General features: G+C 36.3%; 1 protein-coding gene across 1 annotated transcript in view; it reads left to right on the forward strand.

The window, feature by feature from the left end:
- LIPI (lipase I) overlaps positions 1-10319 on the forward strand; it is a 59955-nt gene extending 49636 nt beyond the window's left edge. Inside the window, exons 8-9 of the mRNA XM_070403754.1 lie at positions 572-748; positions 10232-10319. Coding sequence (XP_070259855.1) covers positions 572-748; positions 10232-10319 — 265 coding nt within the window. The remainder of the gene's footprint in view (positions 1-571; positions 749-10231) is intronic.
- Positions 10320-14968: the final 4649 nt, after the last annotated feature.

Raw genomic sequence — 14968 nt, forward strand, 5'->3', positions numbered from 1 at the left:
AAATGGTGAGGAAATTTGTAAATTTAATGTGTTTTTTTTTTAATGAGAGGTAGGTATTGGGGAAGGTATCCTTTAGATTAATGTTCTGGGTACATTATAAATGCTCAGGAAATTGTACTTATTAAATACTAAATTTATTTTTCTTTTGAATATCAGGCTTTTAGAATTATTTACAAATATTTGATAAAGTAGCAGAGAACAACAAAGGATTATTATTTGAATATCCACTCCATGATAGCTGTTCAGGGGTCTATAAAAAGAAGCATAAGATGACTTCTCTAATTTCAGACAAATGAACAATCTAACCATCTAGTCAGAAAGATAAAATTTCCCAATTTACCCCAAAAAAGTATTTCCAAATGTTGTGTATGGGGATGTAAATGTTGTTATTATTTTGTTTTAAATTACTGTATAAATTATTTTAATAAATACTTTAACAAACACTTATTGTTTGGACTTTTCCTAAAAAATTGGCCTTTTTCTATCCTGCATTGTTAATATTATATTGATCTTAGAGTGAAATTATATTTCAAATTACTAATATGCTGAGTATATAAATTTTTCTGTTTAGGAAGAATAAATTATTTTATAAACTTCAAGAAGCCAAGATTCTTGCTCAGTTTTTAAATGATGTTGTAAATATTTCAAGCATTGGTTTGGTATATTATCAGGACTCTAATCAGCAATGTTGCACATGCCAATATAGCATCCAGCGTCTCATGTTAAAATCACTTACATATCCAGAAAGGTAAGAACATTAAAATTTTATTTAAATAGGTCATCTTTTAAATTTGAACATATTGGCTTGCTAAAAAATGGTTAAGAATTCCTGTACTCAAATATCGGTTTATTGTGTATTTCAAGATGTATCTGAAAGGTGTAAAATGAATTCTGGTTGTTGTTTTTTTTTTTTTATTTGGATGAGATTCATTGGAATTGCATTATCCAAGTGAGGGAAAACACACACAATTATCTCATAAGACATAACAAAAATGAAAAAAGTAAGACAAATGTCTGCCTTAGAAGTTTATCAATACTTTCTTTTTTTAAAAAAAATATATTTATTGATTTTTTACAGAGAGGAAGGGAGAGGAATAGAGAGTTAGAAACATCGATGAGAGAGAAACATCGATCAGCTGCCTACTGCACACTCCCCACTGGGGATGTGCCCACAACCAAGGTACATGTCCTTGACCGGAATCGAACCTGGGACCCTTGAGTCCGCACGCCGACGCTCTATCCACTGAGCCAAACTGGCTAGGGCTATCAATAATTTCTTATAATTGCATATGTATTTAGAGTGGTTTAGAGTTCTTAAATACAATCCTTTAGATGAGGTCCAATGGCTAAAAACTCTATAATAAGACATGGTTACAGTAGATGTAAATGATCATGATTTTCAATGATCTTTTCTTTTGCCTAACTTTATAACTTTTTATTTGAGAAGAGAAAAATGTCAATTTTCATCTTCTGTATATAAGATTCTACAGTTTGCTGGAGATTCAACCCAAAGAATATGCTGACAGGAGTGAGACTCTAGCATGTGCACAATAACAGCATGAGGCGAATCTGACTTTACACTCTAATTTTATAGTCACCTGTCTTGGCTTGTCAGAAATATCACAAATATCTTCATTCCTAAAATTGTGACACCATCATTACTGTGCGGGTACCATTTTTTAAAGACAAGAGACTCTATTGGTATTTTTCTAAGATCATTTAATATGTTCTTCTTGGTTTCATGTCCTCACAACCAAAGAGGTCTTCCCACTATCCTTGTCCACCTGGTGTATATGCACATGTTCGCCATGGCAGAATCCGTATTTCCAGAAAAACACCCATGTGAAGCACTCAGAACTACTGAGAGATCTTTAATGAGTTGATCAGCTGCCAGTATGAATATATGAATTGTTCTAATGCTGTGCATCAACCAAGACAGGTTTTTGGATTGCTAGAAATCTCTCCTCTTTAGCTGATTGCAGCACTTCAACTTTATGTCTCTGTATATTTCTGTGTTGATATATTTGAATTCCTAAATGTCTTTCTATGAATGTTGAATTTAGTAAATAAGAATTTTTGAATAATCAATAATAAAAATATTCATTTAGTTGACATTCATATCAGCAGAGGGGAGTTGGGAAAATTATTTGAAAAGTAAGTTATTTTGTAACTTTTGGTAGAAGATTATTTGTCATTCAAAAGTCAATAAATAAGATGTAATTATAATGGAAAAAATCTTGGGATAATTTTACTGTCCTTTTTCTTTGATTTAAATACTTACAAAAATATAAAAATATATGAATATTCTTAAGAATATTAGCAACATCATTCCATGACAAAGTATATTGGAGGGGGTTATAGGGTCATGTTTGAAGGGCTAAAGGGTTGAATGGCATGGTTTCACTTATATATGGGTACTATTTTAAAAATAAATACACTGGAAAAATTTTTGAAGATTTGTGACAATTTGAAAAACTGCAGATGAACCACATAGCCTAGAAATAAAAAAATTAAAAGTTAAGTATGTCATGAATGCATATATATGTAAATAGCTTCTCTTCCTTGTGATTTTTCTAATATTTTATTTTTTGTAGCTTACTTTATTGTAAGAATACAGTATATAAAACATATAACATACAAAATATGTGTTAATTGACTGTTCACATTATCTATTAGTAAGGCTTTTGGTCAATAGTATGCTTTTAGTAGTCAAGTTTTAGGAGGGTCAAAAGTTAAACACAGCCCAGTGGGTGTGGCTCGGTGTTTGAGCATGAAGCCATGTGTCCAAAGATTGCTGATTCCATTCCTGGTTGCAGGATTGATCCCTGGTTGGGGTGTGCAGTAGGCAGCTGATCAATGTTTTCCTCTCTCTCTCCCTTATCCTTCCCCTCTCTCTAAGAATCAACATTTTTTTAAAAAAGTTAAACAGATTTTTGACTGCTCAGGAGATCTGTACTCCTAACCCCTGCATTGTTCAAGAACAACTGTATTTTTATAATCCCCCAAAACTAGGTTTAAAGAAGCCAGGGTTGTTGCACCATCATATTTTCCTATTCTCCCCCATTAATACTTCTGTGAGCATAAGAAATGTGAGTATGCCTAATATATGGTGACAGAAGATGGTTTGACTTTGGGTGGTGGGCACACAGTGCAGTATACTGATATTTTATTAAAAAAAAAGTACACTTTAAACCTATATGACCCTGTTAAACACTGTCATCCCAACAAATTAAATAATTAAAAATATCCATAAATAAAAAGAAAGGTGAGTATGAACACTTGGGTTGCGGGAAACGAGTTAAGTCGGCTCGCGTGAATTGCGCGTACTTCGCGGGAGCCGTCTTAAACTCGGTTCATATAGATTTGCGGTGGAGTGCGGGAAACGTGTAAACTCGGGCCGATTGTAACTGCGTATTACCAAATATTTCATTTCAATCGAACCCATACTTCAAAAGATATAGGCATTTTAACGCGCCATCTTATATTTTGGCGGGAAATTCACCCGCAACCCAAGTGTGAAGAGTGAAGTTAGAGGCTATAGTTATCATTCTCTGTTTCTGTTTATTCCAGGAATAAAGTCTTCTTCCTATACTAGTATATCATAAATGGAAAGAGAAACAAAAAAGATAACTCCATAGTGTAGAAGAAACATATAATGTAAATCTTGGCCAGATACCAGACATTTAGCTAGAATCTCTACATAAAACAACATAGAAGCTTTAATGAGAAAGATACATTTAGTTCTATACATGTGAACAGTGAAAGGAACCAAAGGTAATCCATCCATGTGTATCTAGGCAAATGCTAGAACTGGATACTCTTGTCATTATTTAAATCTTTGTAGAATCGTGAAGCTTATTCATTGCAGTAGCTTCAAGGGTCACTGTCATATAGATAACAATATGACCATAATGTCCCTGAAGCTTTGCAACATTGTAGATTTGATTATAAGCAATTTTCTCTTTCTAACTATAAGTAAACTGCTGCCATCTTTTGTGGAATATTCAACTTAGTTTTTCCTTTATTGTTGGACTAGAAGCCTGGTGCACAAAATTTGTGCATGGAGGGTATGTGTGTCCCTCAGCCCAGCCTGCACCCTCTTCAATTTGGGACATCCCTCTCACAATCCAGGACTGCTGGCTCCTAACCACTCGCCTGCCTGCCTGCCTGATTGCCCCTAACCCCTCTGCCTGCCGGCCTATGCCTCTAACTACTCCCCTGCCTGCCTGATGGCCCCTAACTGCCTCTGCCTGCCAGCCTGATGGCCCCTAACTTCTCCCCTGCCAGCCTGATTGTGCCCTAACTGCTCCCCTGCCAGCCTGATCACCTCTAACTGCTCCCCTGCTGGCCTGATCACCCCTAACTGCCTCTGCTTCGGCTTCTGCCACCGTGGCTTTGTCCAGAATGACATCCAGAAGGTTGTTTGGTCTAATTAGCATATTACACTTTTATTAGTATAGATACTTTATTTTTTCTCAATGTTTGCTTATCAGAAACAAAGGCTATGCATAGACAACTCTCTGCACTTTGAACACTTTCCTTGTTTTATATTCATAAAAGAAATATCAAGGTGGGAGAACCTTTTCATTATTTTTTAAAATATGTCATTGATTTTTTACAGAGAGGAAGGGAGAGAGATAGAGAGTTAGAAACATTGATGAGAGAGAAACATCCATCAGCTGCCTCCTGCACACCTCCTACTGGGGATGCGCCCGCAACCAAGGTACATGCCTTTGACCGGAATCGAACCTGGGACCCTTCAGTCTGCAGGCCAACGCTCCATCCACTGAGCCAAACCGGTTACGGCGGGAGAACCTTTTCAAATCTTCCCCCTCAATTCATGATGCTTTCTTTTTGATACAGAAAGTTGGTGAGTTAATAGACAGCTATTGCTTTCTCTAAGCACTTATCTTTTTTAAGTGACTTATTATAAGGGAAAGGAAAGGCAGACAGATGTGACCACTGTTATATTTGACTCATTATCTTCTTAATTATGGGTTATGTAGAGACATTATATATAATGCATTCATTAGGGTGAAGTCATAGGGATATGCCACAGAGAAAAAGGTAGCATGCATTGTAATTTTAATAGACTATGAATATTTACTAAATTTATAAAATATAAGTACAATTATTTTCTACCCAGGGGGAAAAAAACTAAAATACATTGTACTGTTTAGCAAAACTCTTACTATTTCCTGCTGGCTGGAGATGCTAACAGATGCTTAGACAAAATGTACGCTTTAAGTTTAATTACCTAGATAATTGTCATAACAATTTAGTTGCTTTTCCTATTTAGATCTGTCCAAACAGATAATGTGCAATTAATGAGAATTAGCACTGCTAAATTATTGGGAACATGTGTAATAAAAATGCAATGCCTTATGGTACAGATTAAACTGTTAAGCACTCAACCAGTAATTATCTCTCTGCAACAGACTGTGATAGAGACTGCAACATAGTTCTCTTCTAGGTTTTTCCAGGAGAGCAGTGCCTTCGAATGTAGGGACTGAGAAGGATATTCACAGTGGAGGGACCTGGTATAACTTCCTGCGAAAAGTTGGACTAAAGTTACCTTTAGAAACTTAACAGTAAAGCGTACTCTTTTAGGCATAGAGTTCCATGAGTTTGATAAATTCACTGAGTCATATAACCAACCACCACCATCCAGATCCAGAGCATTTCCATCATTCACAGAAACTGCCTTGTGCTGTTTCTTTTTTTCAACCTCATTCCCCACTCCTACTCCCTGGCAACCACTGTACCTGGTTTTGCCTTTTTCAAGACATTATATAAATGGAATCATATAGTTGTAGCCTTTTAAGTATGGCTTCTTCCACTTAGTTTCATATATTTAAAATGTACCCATATTATTTCTGATATCCATGGAAATTTTGGATGAATAGTACTTTATGTATGGATATGCCAGAGTTAATTTATCCATTCACCAGTTGGAGGGCATATGATTTGTTCACAGTTTTTGATATTTGTCTCTGAATAAATCCAACATAAATATTTGCATGCAGATTTTTATGTTAATATAAGTTTTTATTTTTGCTGAATAAATATATATCAGTGAGATTGCTGGGTCATATTGTAAGTATATGTTTAACTTTATAAGAAATTGCCAGGCTGTTTTTTAAGTGATAGTACATTTTGCATTCCCACTGACATTTGTCAGAATTCCACTGTTCTCCTGCACCCAATACTATACTTCTGCCAGATTTATTGTTTGTTTTGTTTCTGTTTTCACTATTCTAATAGGTATTAAGATATCTCTTTGTGTTTTTAATTTGCATTTCTCTAATGACAAATTATGTTATGACCTCTGCCACTTTATTAAGGGTATTTACATCTCTTAACGTAATATGATTGTTATGTGGTTGGGTTTCAATTTATCATCTTGCTATTTTGCTTCATATTTTTCCTATCTGTTCTTTGTTTCCATTTTTCTCATTGTCTGCCTTCTTTTGTGTACATTGAGTAGTCTTATGCTTTCATTTTCTCTTTTGTGGGTTTATTATCTATAACTCTTTAAAATTTATTTTAGAGGTTTTTTGGGGGGATTTCTATTATAATCTTTAGTTTATTGCAGTCTACCTTTAAGTGAATGTTACCACTTACCATATAACATAAAAACTGTATATAATATAATTCCACTTTTTTCATTCTAGCTTTTGTTGTGTTGTTGGCATACATTTTACTTGTACATATGCTAAAAATTCCAAAATGCAATGTATCATATTTTTAAAGAGTAAAACTATTAAAATATTATAAATAATTAGGAAAACTCATATATTTATTCACTTTGTTATCATTTCTGGTGTACTTCTAAACCTTATGTGGATGTATACTTTTATGTGGTACAATTTATATTTTGACTAAAGGAGTTCCTTTAAGATTTTGTAGTATGGGTCTGCTAGTTGTTATTTTTTTTTTCAGACTTCTGTCTGAAAAAGTTTTTTGATGCCTTCTTTTAAAAGATAATTTACCTGGTTATAGAATTCTAGTTTGACAGATTTTTTTTCATTTGACTTTAAAGATGTTGCTGTGCTGTCTTTTACCATGGATTTATCCAATTGAGAAATTTGTTACTATCCTTCCTTTGTTCCTATAAAGAAAATATGCTTCTCCTCCCCCCCCCCCCCCCGGCTAGTTTTAAGATTTTTCTCATCACTGATATTAAAGAGTTTGATTATGTGACATGTAATTTTATTCATACCTCTTGTGTTTTGAGTTTTTGACCTTCTTGGGTCTATGATCTTATAGATTTCATCAAGTTTTATTAAAATTTGTAACTATTTTTTGGAATATATTTTTCTGTGTCCTTTCTTTCTCCTCTCCCTTTGGCGACCATTTCAAGTTTATTAGGCTGCTTGAAATTATCCCACAGCTCACTTATGGTCTGTTAATTTTTAAATTTGATTCCTCTTTTACTTCCTTTTGAATATATTTTGTTGCTATGTCTTTAAGACCACTATTCTTTTCTTCTAGAATGTCTAATCAGGCATGAATCTCATCCAGGGTACTTTTCATATCAGACATTGTAGTTTTCACCTCTAGAAGTTGGATTTGGCTTGATTTTTTAATCTTTTATGTCTCTACTTAACTATTTGAATGCATGGAATACAGTTATAATAATTCTTTTAAGGTCCTTGCCTGCTGATTCTTATATCTGTGCTAGTTTTGGGTTAGTTTCAATTGATTGACCATCATGTGGGTCCATTTTCTTGCTTCTTTGCATGTTTGGTAATTCTAATATTATATTATAAACTAGAGGCCTGATGCATAAAATTCATGCATGAGGGGGGGGACTCCCTCATCCCGGCCTGCACCCTCTCCAATCCGGAACCCCTTGCAGCAGTCAGACATCCCTCTCACACTACAGGACCTCTGGCTCCTAACCGTTCACCTGCCTGCCGGCCTGATCCTCCTAACTGCTCTCCCCTGCTGGTCTGATCCCCATATTTGCTCTCCCCTACCAGCCTGATCCTCTTAACTGCTCTCCCCTGCTGGCCTGATCCCCCTGACTGCTCTCCCCTGCTGGCCTGATCCCCCTGACTGCTCTCCCCTGCTGGCCTGATCCCCCTGACTTCTCTCCCCTGCCAGCCTGATTGCCCCTAACCACCTCTGCCTTGGCCCCGCCACCATGGCTTTGTCCAGAAGGATATCCAGAAGGTCGTCTGGAAGATGTCTGGTCTAATTAGCATATTATCCTTTTATAAGTTATAGATATGTGAATAGCAGAATCACTTAATGGCAGAGGTAATTTATCCATTAGTAAGTTTAATGACATAGTTGTCCTACTGTGGCAAGTTAAAAAATGAGGTGGAGCCCTGGATGGGTGGCTCAGTTGGTTGGAGTGTCATCTTGTACAAGAAAAGGTTGCAGGTTTGATTCCTGGTCAAGGCACATACCTAAGTTGTGGTTCAAAGCCTAATCAGGGCACATACTGGAGGTAACAGATCACTGTTTGTATCTCACATTTATGTTTTTCTCTCTCTCTCTCTCTCTCTCTGTCTGTCTTAAAACCATTAAAAAAACATAATCACATGAGAATTTTTAAAGAAATGAGGTGGAGGGAGATCCAGAACACTGAAGGCACATTCAGTGAATAAGGGATGTAGCAGAATAAATAATTGATATAAATTTGGGTGGGGGAATGATAAAGTCATTCCTCTACTTAATTCTTAATAATGGAGAAAGGATGAATCTGATTTTTCAATGATATTCTGATCTCTAATTTATAATAATAAAAGTGTAATTTGCTAATTAGACCAGACATCCTTCCAGACAACCTTACAGACGAAGCCAGGGCTGCAAGGGAAGCCCGGGTCCCGGGTGCCTGTCGGCGGCCAGAGGGAAGCCCAGGTCCTGGATGCCAGAGGGAAGCCGGTGTCACCACCCGGGGGGAGAAAGGCCTACTCTTGCAAGAATTTCGTGCATTGGGCCTCTAGTAATGTAATAAAAAGATATTTTTGCTAAATCTAAAAAATCTTATGAGATTAAGATACTATCATTTTACACTTACTGCTATATTATCTATGATAATAAAAGCGAAATATGCAAATCGACCAAATGGCTGAATATTGGAATGACTTCCGGACGTTCTTCTAGACGACCTTACAGATGATCTTTCAGATGAAGCTGGGTCTGCAGCCATGGGATCGAGGCAGCTGCCGGAACTGTGAGGGAGGGATCGAGGCTGTGAAGGCCTACTCTCGGATGAATTTCGTGCATTGGGCCTCTAGTTAACAATAAAGTTTTAACATACCTTTATTATTTTAAATGTAAAATACTGTAGTATTGTATATCAGGTTCTATAATTAGATATGAATGTCTATATTTTATCATTTTCAAATATATTAGCAGAAATAGAAAATAGCTTTATTTAAAAATTGAATAATTTAACCTACCTGTTGAATATTTTAAAACTTTATTCAATGATGTCTTAACCAAGCTAGAAGAAGACTGGGAGCAATGTGTCTCCTGAACTAGATAAGTGCAAATGACCATTTAAGGTGAACTACCAGCACCTATGAAGTTGAATTACCCCATTTTCCTTGACTAAGTTCTGTTGCTGATACAGAAAATTTGTATTTATTGCTACCATTTTTTTTCTTTAGCTACTTTTCTGAACCTTTGCCAATCTTGTCTTATTCCAGTTAATTACTTTTTTTAAGGTTTTCAAGATATTAACAAGAAGATAACTAGACAAGATGCCTGATTTACTTGACTTCTCAGAAATCTTCAAATACCAACTACACAATCTCTCCAAGATATAGAATACTTTACACATTACTTCCATTTTAGTGGGTGGCAAAAATAATTGATTAAATCATATTGCAACATTTGTCTATGCTGTTCAACCTAACTCTTCCATAGTGACTATCAGTGATGCAAGAGGTGGCCTGACTATTGAGATGAGTTCAGGTTTCAGTTATTCAATTATCTGAGTATCCAACAATATCTACCACACATTGTAAATATTCCAATGAAGCAGCAAAGAGATAAGTGGAAACACACAGAATCTCCCCTCCTGCCCCATGTGTCTACTTTATCCCAGTATAGCCCAATAAGAGAGTGGAAACCATGACATAGGCATGTTCCAATGCCCAGCATTTGGAGAACTAGTTGGTTATAGGCATAACATATTCTAATATTTATGACAAGAAAATAAACTTTGTCGTTTTACCAAGAGTTTTTATTCCTTTCTCTTTCTCTCTCACAGACCACCACTCTGCATGTACGATATTGTACTTAGAGAAAATGAGGAGGTATTTCTCAATCCACACACCTGTATAGCAGAGGAAATATAGCATGCCTTCTTCCATCAGTTGTAACAACTTGTTTGTGAAGTAAAGAAGTTGTAATGGGAACAGTGTAATCAGTATTTTTTTTAGAATGTACTGTTCAATCTGGGATTCAGATATTTCTACTTCTTAAAAATGCATATGGCAAAACATTCTGAATATATACTAAAAGCTGTTTATTTCTGTTTACCTCAATCAACTTTTTATCATCTAATTTTCCCTTAACTGCTTATCCTATATAATAAAAGCCTAATATGCTAAGTGTCTGGTCGTCTGGTCATCCATTCAACCAATTGAAGTGTAATATATTAATGATATGCTAAGGCCGCTCAACCACTCACTATGATGTGCACTGACCACCAGGGGACAGACAGTCAACTGGTCAACCAGTTACTATGATGTGCACTGGCCACCAGGGGGCAGATGCTCTGAATGGTAGGTTAGCTTGCTGCTGGGGTCTGGCTGGCCCCACCCCTGATCAGTCCCCACCATGGGACCCCACCCATGCATGAATTTGTGCACCAGGCTTCTAGTTAATAGATAATGTCATTAGAATAAAGAGAAACATTGTTCCAATACACAGTCTAAACATTCTCCACTGCTCAGACTGCAGTGGTAAAATAAATGAATATTTTTAAATTGTAAATTTGTCACTTGGATAAGTCAATTGGATTAATGCAAATCTTTTTTTTTTTTTTAAATCTTTATTGTTCAGATTATTACATTTGTTCCTCTTTTTTCCCCCCATAACTCCCCTCCTTCCAGCTCCCACCCCACCCTCCACCCTCACTCCCCACCCACTGTCCTCATCCATAGGTGCATGATTTTAGTCCAGTCACTTCCCGCATCTCCCACACCCCTTTTCCCCCCAAGAATAGTCAGTCTATTCCCTTTCTATGTCCCTGATTCTGTTATAATCACCAGTTCATTCTGTACATCAGGTTATTTATTCACTTGATTCTTAGATTCATTTGTTGATAGATGCATGTTTGTTGTTCATAATTTGTATCTTTACCTTTTTCTTCTTCTTCCTCTTCTTAAAGGATACCTTTCAGCATTTCATATAATACTGGTTTGGCGGTGATGAACTCCTTTAGCTTTTCCTTATCTGTGAAGCTCTTTATCTGACCTTCAATTCTGAATGATAGCTTTGCTGGATAAAGTAATCTTGGTTGTAGGTTCTTGTATTCAGCACTTTGAATATTTCTTGCCATTCCCTTCTGGCCTGCAAAGTTTCTGTTGAGAAATCAGCTGACAGTCGTATGGGTATTCCCTTGTAGGTAATTGAGCCTCTTTCTCTTGCTGCTTTTAAGATTTTCTCTTTGTCTTTTGCTCTTGGCATTTTAATGATGATATGTCTTGGTGTGGTCCTCTTTGGATTCCTTTTGTTTGGGGTTCTCTGCGCTTCTTGGACCTGTAAGTCCATTTCTTTCTCCAGATGGGGGAAGTTTTCTGCCATTATTTCTTGAAATAGGTTTTCAATATCTTGCTGTCTCTCATCTTCTGGCACTCCAATAATTCTGATATTAGTCCGCTTAAAGCTGTCCCAGAGGCTCCTTACACTATCTTCACACTTTCGGATTCTTTTTTCATTTTGCTTTTCCAATTGGGTGTTTTTTGTCGAATCTTTGGTTTGATTCTTGTGCTCCTCTGGTCTGCTATTGGGTATAATATTCTTTATTTCAGTCCGTGTATGCTTACTTTCTAATTTCTTTATCGTAGCATCGAAGGTCTCATTAGTTTTCGTGAGGCTCTGCACAAATTTATGGCAAGCCCTCAAAATTGCGATTCTTAGCTCCATATCCTCCATTTCTGTCATGTTTTTTTGTCTCCGCATCTTTTATGCTTTCTTGGTGTACTCCCTTGTGGTCTCTGTCGGATTAATGCAAATCTTATAAACACAAATACACCTGTTTAGTGGTCTATTTAGAATTTTTATGATGCTTTGTACATAAAGATTTTGTTCCTATGGAGCATAATAATCTATGGGTCCAAATATTTAAGGCCAAATCTTAGGTCCACTACTACTGATGGTGTTATCATAAGTAATTAAATTTACCTCACCATGTTTCAGTCACCTAAGAATTTTTGTGAAGATTGATTCAATACTTTGACTAGTATCTGCTTATAATAATAATAATAAAAATGATAGATAACACATACATTACTATATTCCTATTCATTTAATTGTTACAAAAATCCTATGCAATTGGCCTTGTTATCTCCACTGATAAAGAAACTGAGGCACATAAATGTTAACTAACTTACCCAGGATCATAAACAAAACCAGAATTGTAAGCTAAAAAGTGTGGGTCATGTGTCCATATTTTTAAACCCTATAATATATGTTTCTCCACAGTTTAATATGTTAGTAGCTATATTTACAAGTATTACTTTCAGAGTAAATAATGTAAATGTCCTTGGCATTGTCCTTTTTACCTGTTCAGTCCAGGAATCCCTGGCCTCAGGTCTCTCACTTATGTGTGAATGCTCCCAAGGTTTCTTTTATGTATGTTTTAAACCAATCTATCAACTTAGTCTCTAAGCTTCCGAATTCCTCCTTTATTAAGGGGAATTATTGGGGCTGCCTTAACAAACTATCACAGACAGAGTGGCCCAAACAACATATATTTTCTCAAGTTCTGTAGGCTAGAAGTTCAAGATAGGTGTCATCAGGTGTGGTTTTCTCTAAGGCCTCTTTCCTTGAGTTGCAGATAGCCATCTTTTAAAAAAATAATTTGTTTTTATTGATTTTTAGAGAGAGGAAGGGAGAGAGAGATAGAAGTATTGATGAGAAAGAAACAACATCAATCGGTTGCCTCCTGCACACTCCCTGCTGGGGATCGAGCCTGCAACTGGGCATGTGCCCTGATCAGGAATCAAACCAGTGACCTTTTGGTGCAAGAGTGGAAGCTCAACCACTGAGCCACACAGGCTAGGCAATAGCCACTATCTTGCTGTGTTCTCATGGTCTTTCCTTTGTGCATGCTGTCTCTAAATTTCCTCTTATAAGGACACCAGTCAGATTAGAGTAGGGCCCACCCCAATGAATTCATTTTAATTTAGTCACCTCTAAAGGCCCTATCCAAATATAGTCACATTCTGAGATACTGAGGGTTAGGAGTTTAGCATATGAATTTGGGGAGGGGTCATAGTTCAGCCCATAATACCTTTTATGACTCATTGGCAATGCTGCCTGCACCTCTACTGTCTGACAGTCATTGAAAAGAGCTCCTTCAGTTGTAACTACAGCCATTCACTTCAGGCCTCCGACTCCAGACCCCAGAGACACGTTCTCTATCACCTCTGTCACTTAGGCATTTGCTCACAAATTTCCCACATTATTAAACAAAACCAAGAAATGTTAGGTAGTTTCACTTTTATAATCCCTTCCCACCCAATTTCTTGGCAAATATCCCCAGAAATGTTTGAATCTCAGTCAGTTACATTAATTACATATAAAATGGGGGAAAAAAAGCATTATACGTATGTTGCTAGTAGCCTCTTGATAACAGAGAATCAGTAGCCAACTTGTCTTCCAACATATTAAATGACTCCATAACCCTCATAATGAAAGTTCTTTGACATGGGTGATAGAAGCTTTCAAGGATAACTCGAAGATATAAACTTATAAAGTGTTGTTAGGTTTTCGGTATCCTAATTATTTACACTTTTATTTTGTTTGTTTGTTTTTTCAAGGTAAAAGTTAACAAGGGAAGGAAGCCTTGGAACTTGTCTTGGTGGTGAGAAAAATAAACTCTGACACTCAAGTTTATAATCTTCTAGGAATATTTTAATCAAATTTATTTTTTTCTGAAATTTGTGGAGATCAGAGATCAAAAAAAGAAGAAGAAAAATATGTATTTTCCAGAGGCCCATAAAGAAGTACAGATGTTCTATAGCAGTGATGGCGAACCTATGACACATCTGTCAGAGGTGACACGTGAACTCATTTTGGGTGACATGCATCGACAGAGACAAAAAATTGCATAATTCAAATATTTGTCTCTCACAAAGGCCAGAGTTGGGCATCACTCGAGTAATATTATTACTCACGTTACTCATGATCAATAATGCAATTCTAAAACCGGATGTAAACATGTACATCGGTGTTGCGTAGCAAAGATACATAGTGAAAACATCCAAGATACATTGTTCCAATATTGACATTAATATAAAAAGGTTAAGAATTGCACTCTAAAGGTTAAGAATTGCACTATAATCTTTACTCATGACATTTTATTTTTACTCGAGTGACAAAATGCCCAATTCTGGAAACGGCCTCGTTATTGTCAACATGTGCCTCCGGTAAGCTTCCCGTGCATTCGGGTGCATTTGGCAACCGGACGCACTTGATCGCCATGTTCGTTAGGAGACAGGAGTGGGAGGGTTAGAAGAAAAAGATATACAGTGCAACAGACATTCTGCCTGTCGGATAATTGATTACAGCACCATATATTTCTTGGTTATACATGCTATCTTTGAATTGTTTTGCACCAGGAGTCAGTGCAACAACACTGCAAAAAGTTAATAGGTAAGAAACCTATCAACTTTTTATAAAAAAAAAGCTGTGATTTATATTTATTTATTTTTGCAGCCTTGTGATGGAAAATAAAAAAAATAAAAAAACAAAATTGAATGATAAAGGAAGTGGA

This window comes from Myotis yumanensis, unplaced genomic scaffold, assembly GCF_028538775.1.
Source record: "Myotis yumanensis isolate MYYU_CA2020_CCGP unplaced genomic scaffold, mMyoYum1.0.hap1 SCAF_2, whole genome shotgun sequence".
Taxonomy (NCBI): domain Eukaryota; kingdom Metazoa; phylum Chordata; class Mammalia; order Chiroptera; family Vespertilionidae; genus Myotis; species Myotis yumanensis.